This window comes from Rhincodon typus, chromosome 11, assembly GCF_021869965.1.
Source record: "Rhincodon typus isolate 14 chromosome 11, sRhiTyp1.1, whole genome shotgun sequence".
Classification (NCBI taxonomy): Eukaryota; Metazoa; Chordata; class Chondrichthyes; order Orectolobiformes; family Rhincodontidae; genus Rhincodon; species Rhincodon typus.
The window spans coordinates 73819633-73826436 of NC_063342.1; the positions used below are offsets into that span (position 1 = coordinate 73819633).

At 46.0% G+C, this 6804-nt stretch overlaps 1 protein-coding gene across 1 annotated transcript in view; it reads right to left on the reverse strand.

Annotated features, from left to right (window-relative positions):
• The window catches only part of LOC125484346 (coagulation factor IX-like), a 3198-nt gene extending 2299 nt beyond the window's left edge, over positions 1–899 (reverse strand). Inside the window, exon 1 of the mRNA XM_048602554.1 lies at positions 643–899. Within this exon, the coding sequence (XP_048458511.1) occupies positions 643–899 (257 nt within the window). The remainder of the gene's footprint in view (positions 1–642) is intronic.
• Between the last annotated feature and the right edge of the window lie 5905 nt (positions 900–6804).

A 6804-nucleotide genomic window follows, 5' to 3' on the forward strand; every position in this document is an offset into this window, starting at 1 on the left:
TGCACCTTGTTGTCTCGGATTCTCCAGCATCTGCAGTTCCTACTATCTCTGATTCGACTCTCCCTGTAAAGGATGTCGCTTCCATTCCAGTTCATGCAACCCTTTTGGCTTATATAGGTCCCTCCTACCCCAAAAACTCTACCAATGATCCAAACATCTTAAGATCTCCCTCCTACACCATCCCTTTAGGCATGCGTTCAATTGACCTATTTTCCTATTCTTCTACCCTAACGCGTAGCACTGGGTTTACAACCTTACTAGTCCTCCCCTTTAACCTAAATTCCCTAAATTCCTGCTGTAGAACCTCTTCCTTCTTTTACCCATGTTGTTGGTACCGACATGTGCCATCACTGCTGGCAGTTCACCAGCCCCTTCAGAATGCCCTGAAGCTACTCTGAGACATCCCTGACCCTGGCACTCTGATGGAAGGAAGGTGATTGCTGAAACAGCTGAAGATGGTCAGGCCTAGGACACTAACCCTGAGGAACTCCTGCAGAGATGCCGTGGAGCTGAGATGACTGACCTCCAACAGCCACAACCAGGTACGACTCTAACAAACTGGAGATCAGGCCAGCAGTGCTGTGCTCCTGGCCTTGCCCAAACTCATTCCCATTAGGACAGCACAGTGGGCATCCTGCTCACCCATGGATCAGTGAATGGCCATTTCGGTGCCTCTCCCAGGTCTGCTGATGGTGCTGGGCTGGGTGGATGGGTGGGTGAGTGCCCATTGCACGCTTGCCAGAATTTCCCATCATTCTCCAACCACGACCTTCAGCCCTTTCACTTAGCCTGCCAGCCTGACCCCAACACTGAATGCCCTCCTCCCCGTCTTTCTGCAATCCCAGCTGGGGTCGCCAGTCATTGGGGGGCACTGCTGGGACGTGAGAGCTGCTGATCATTCTGATGATCACGTGACAATCTGAGCCACGTGATGGTGTCACGGTCAGGAGCAGTCATCCTGCCTCAACCCACGTAAATGTGTAGAAGGGAGGGGAGGGTTGTGGCCACTCAGAGGCAGGCTCATCTCTGGCCTTTACAATGAGGAGACCAGGATAAATTTCAGCCCTGTGTTTGAGATCACAGCAAAACTGCACTTATTTCGACAAGACAAAACATTGCTAAAAATGCGCATAAGGTCAAAGGCACCCATCAGGACTAACTCTCAAGAAAACCAAACATGGAAGGAGAGCTCCAATTTACATGTGAGGAAAAGGTACTGGTTTGTTGGAATATTGTTGACATGGAGATGCACTATAAACTGTAAATCTTAGATAGCTGAGAAAACTTAGAGCAGGCAGATAGATTTGGCAGGGGCAGGGGAATGCAGCAGAATGGGCAATCTCTGTCAGCCTTTTCTCAATTAAAAAGGCATAATGTCTGGACAAATTGCTATCACCTACATAGAACAGGATCCTGTGTGTGGAGATATGTTGCTTCTAGTGCATGCAAATGCATCACACCTGCGATTCAGACTGTTCTTAAACTGGCATCTGTTGTAATTTTTAGTGAACTCTGGATTATTTAATAAATGCTGTCCAATAGCAGAATCGCACCTAATGTTGGACTAGGCACTCCAGGGTTTGCAAGCACGGGATGGTTGAGTCTGGTTGGCACACTGCCCACTGCAAGCAGTCAAAGGGGCATGTTATTTCATATGGCCTACCAAGCATTGTTATCACACCAGTACTGAAATTCATAGACCATATTATTTATCTGAATAGCAGGCTGACCCTCTTTGTGGCTTGATGGCAACACCCTGTTAGTGGAGCAAGCTATCCTTGGGTTTACTACAATTAGTTATATGATTCAGTCAGCTTCATGCACTGTTCAAATTTTTGCAAAGTCCTCTGCTTCCACATTAACCTGAGGAAGATGGGGCATTCTCAGTGATGGATAGAAAGTGATGGATATTTGTCCTTTCAGGAGTTTGTGGAATATACAGTGAACAACAATTTGATGAGGGGGGCCATTATCAGGCAGGATAGTTTTAACATGCCTTATCTCTTGTAACAACAGAATACCGCAGGTACTGGGAATCTGAAACAAAACCAAAAAATACTGGAAGTACTTTACAGGTCCGGTAGCATCTTTGTAAACGAGAGAAGGACCTTGATGAGTTTGTAAGGAGGGGTGACCAACTGCAATATTCATATTAAAACCAAGGTGGCAATAAAAAGAGAAGCACTTTAATTTCATTCTTGTACATAATGCGTCGTTAGAGTCTAATTATCAAAATGACCAATGGTTTATGTTATATGTACCAAGATTCATCTAAATGGTTTTTCATCTAAATAATGATTATTCATTTTTTGACTATGCACTGCCAACTTCCCACACAATTTCCAGACCCAGATGTGGCCCAACCTCTCACCAAAAAGGGTTCCTCAACTTTTCTATGAAAGGATTTTACTCTGCAGCAGCGCCAACTCCCATTATAAAGGAAAATCTCGGGATCTTGTCTTGGTTATCATGGTACGCCAATCTCTCTGATTGAGTCACATGGATGTACACAAATCCACAAACCATCATATGTCCTGCTCTTGGACCCCGACCCCTATTGAAAGGGTCATATGTCTGAGGATAGGGCAAGTAACTAATGTGAGATGGGTGTACAGAGAGGAAATTTATTCAAAATCAGGATTGGAATGGTTTGTGACTCAAAGGGGATGAGGTATCTGAAATAGAGGCTGGTATCCTGTCACCAAGTCACCCTTCATTTACATGTGGAAAGTCTTTGGCACTGATCCGGCACCCTCAGAGCCAGCTCTCAGAGTGAGCAGAACCCCTGACACTCCTGTTAATGTCTGTCAGCCAAGGCTCCCTGATTGGACCAGATTAACAGGCCTAATCAGGGAACCCATAATCTATGAAATCCACCTGGCTGACCTCGTTATACAGTTGGCTCTGCTACAGTGCATGTTCCGGCAATGTGAATTGGCTATAAAGTGACTGACGAATAGCAGAACGCTATTTCTAAAACGTGAAGTTGTGTTGGCTATAATGCGATTCCATTGGTGCGTGGAGGAGGATGCGCTGGCATCACATGATCATTTTGCGGGCTCTGTCCTGAGCACACGCAAAGTTAGCGCCAAAAAGTGTCTCCACACTGGCATCACGCCTTCTATGAGAGGTACAGTACTCTGTAATTTTCATTTGGTTTTTGCAAATTCTGTCGTGTCACCCACAAAAATGACAGGACAAAGTGACAAGAATGTTAGCAAGAAGTGTCTCAGTGATAAAATTGTTGGAAGGGCTATAACACCGGAAGAGAAGCTTGATGTTATAAAGCATTTTGAGTGTAATGAAAGAACATGTGACATAGTTTGCGTAACAGCAATAGAGGAGTCTACCTTACGCACTGTCAGAGACAATGCAGAAAAGATTAAAGCAAGCTGCATTGTTGGATCAAGTCTGAGTGCTAGCAAATCTGTGAGGTCATGGACAGATGAACTTGAGGAGTTGGAGCAGCTTCTAAATGTATGGATAGAAGATCAAATGAAAAAAACAATCTGGGACCACCCTTCTCAGCATAAAAGAGAAAGCCTTATCAATTTATGAAGACCTAACAAAAAAATGCTGAAAATCCTGCAGATGTGCCTGCCTTTAGTGCTAGCAGTGGCTGGTTTGCTGGTTTTAAAGAACTGCTGTGCTTTTCATAACATAAAGTTATGTGGTGAAGCTGCCAGTGCAAACAAGGAGCATGCGATGGCATTTCCTCCCACAGTAAAAAAAAATTGACATAGAAGGCTACAACTTAGATCAAATTTTCAATTTGGATGAGACAGGTTTATACTGGAAGTGAATGCCATCAACAACCTACATTTCTATGAATGAAGCACATGCTCCAGGCTTTAAGGTGGCAAAGGATCGTATGACTGTGCTGCTGGGGCCAATGCCAGTGGCGACTTAAAGCTTAAGCCTGTGGCTCTACCAACCCGCGAGCCTTGAAAGGTTACCTTAAGACTACTCTAGGCATCAACTTTAGGTCAAATAAAAGAGGTTGGTGACAAAAAAAAACCTGCAGATACTGGAATCCAAGGGAGGCATACAGGAAACCGGAAGAACACAGCAGGCCAGGCAGCATCTGGAGGGAAGGAAAGGTTAATGTTTCGGGTATCACCCTTCTTCAGGACTGGATGTAGGGGTAGGGGGAGCTGCAGATAAAGAGAGGGGGAGCGGGGTGTTAGAATGGTGGTGATAGGTGGACACTGGTAATAGGTACAACCTGGTTGGTCGTTGGGAAGGATGAATCCAGCTGGTGGCTGGAAGGGAGGGCCAGAAGGTGGAATGGAAGGGAGGAGCTGGGGCTGGAAAGGGAGCCGGGGGATGGGTGGGAAGGTTATTTGAAAATTGACTCACTGTTGAGTCGTCCGGGCTGTGGGGTGCCCAGATGGAAGATGAGGTGTTGTTCCTCAAATTTGTGTTCTGAGTCGCTGTGACCCTGGAGGAGGCCGAGGACGGACATGTCGGAGGTGGGGGGGGGCGCAGTTGAAATGGGCGGTGACCAGGAGGTTAGGTTGGCTGTTATGGGCCAGGCAGAGATACTCAGTGAAACGGTCACCCTAGTCTACGTTTGGTCTCACCAACATAGAGAAGGCCACATCAGGAGAACCGGATGCAGGAGACTGGGTTGGAGGAGATGCAGATGAAGCTCCATCTCACTTGGAAGGATAGTTTAGGACCCTGGTGGAGGTGAGGGAGGTCGTGTGTGGGCAGGTATTGCATCTTTTACAGTTACAGAGGAAGGTACTGGGCAGGTTGGAGTGGTTGGTGGGGAGTGTGGAACAAATGCGGAGGCAATTTTTTTCTGAACTTGCTAGTGATGTTTTGGAAGATGTTTTTAGAAAGTATTGCAGGAAAAAAAATTGGATTTCAAGATTCTCCTCATCCTGGATAATGTGCCAAGCCATCCTCCCACCATTTGTGAGCTTTCTGAAAACATCAAAGTGCTTTTTCTACCCCCAAACACAACCTCTCTCCTTCAACCCATGGACCAGGGTGTAATAGCAGCTTTTAAAGCTTGTTATTTAAGGCACGCATTTAAGAGGCTGATTGCAGCTACTGAGGGTGATAAGGACAGTGTTCTTCAATTTTGGAAGAACTTTAGCATCAAGAATACAATTGACATTATCGTGGAGGCCTGGGGTGATGTCAGTAAAGACTGCTTGCATGTGGTTTGGTGGAAACTTCTCCCAGATTTTTTTCAAGATTTTAAAGGCTTTGATCCGTAAGAGGAGATTCCAAAAATTGTGTTGATCTTGCAACGCCAGTTGGATTTGAAGAAATGGAGAGTGAGGATGTTGGAGAACTCAAGATGTCGCTTGAGTCCCACTGAGAATACCTCTCTACAGCAGATCTATAACAGCTTGTCGCTGAGGGGGAAGTGGAAACTGGAGATGAAGATAAAGAAGTCCAGGATGCAGCACCATGAGAGCTTTCCACTTACGTTTTGTCCTCTATCCTAAGGGAAATTGAGAAGCAATTGCAGCTTTTAGAGGACAATGATTATGATGCAGAATGTGGCAGGGCAGCAGTTCATGGAATAAGATCTTATTTGGCTCCCTATGAACAGCTTCTTCATGAAAGAAGAAAAAGAGCAAAGCAAAAATTGGATGGATTTTAAGGCAACCCTCAAGAAACAGTCAGAAGACAATGAACCACAGTCATCCACTTCTGGATTAATTATTTTTCACCCTAACCCTGTAACCACAACTGCACCTGAAGATGATGATGATGATGATGATGATGACGACTCTCAGCTCCTGCATTAACAACAGAGTAACCTCAAAACCACCTTCCCCCATCAAGTCATGTGACATTTTTTCAAGGCAAGGTGTTAAATTTACTTCTATTTCATTATTAGATATGAATTAAACATTTATTCAAACTGTACTATACTTTGTGTTAGGCTGGTGAGCGATTGTTGAGCGATTTTGATTGATATTTTTTACTGGTCTGCTCCTAACCCCGCTTTTCGCCATAGGCCTCGGTATTTCTATAAAGCGATGTTGTGCAAGTGTTATAACAGAACTGACTGTAATCACTACACCTCTCCCCGTCTGTGTCCAAGGACATAAGCCCGTTTCTTTTTTTTGTAGCTCCTCCACGGGCGTTTCAGCTCCGGGTCAGGTTCCCCCACCTCTGCCTCTGATAGGGGCGGCGGGTAACGTACAGTAGATCGCCGCTCGCACCCAGAGTGTCACGGGAAGAAATTCATTTTCCTCCTCAGGAGGCAAAAGCAGCAACATCTACTGTGTCCATCCCAGATTCCGAGGCGTCTTCAATCCTGGGCGGAGAGGGAGAACCCAAGGGTGCAGGAAGAGTCGGAAAGGTTGTTGAGGGTCGGGACACATTTTGCTCCCACTCCGTTTGTGAGTTTGCAGCTTTCATACAGTCCACTTGCTTGTTCAGGACCGTCACACCTACCCAAACTTTATACGTTATGGACCTGACCTCACGTTGGACATGCCTCTTACCCACATAGGGCCATTCCCATGGCTCTTTGCCACATAGGGCCATTCCCATGGCTCTTTGCCACATAGGGCCATTCCCATGGCTCTTTCCCATATAGGGCCATTCCCATGGCTCTTTCCCACATAGGGCCATTCTCATGCCTCTTACCCACATAGGACCATTCCCATCCATGCCTCTTACCCACGTACGGCCATTCCCATGGCTCTTACCTATATAGAGCCATTCCCATGGGTCTTACCCACGTCGGGCCATTCCCATGGCTCTTACCCACATAGGGTCATTTCCATGCCTCTTACCCATATAGGGCCATTCCCATGGCTCTTACCCACA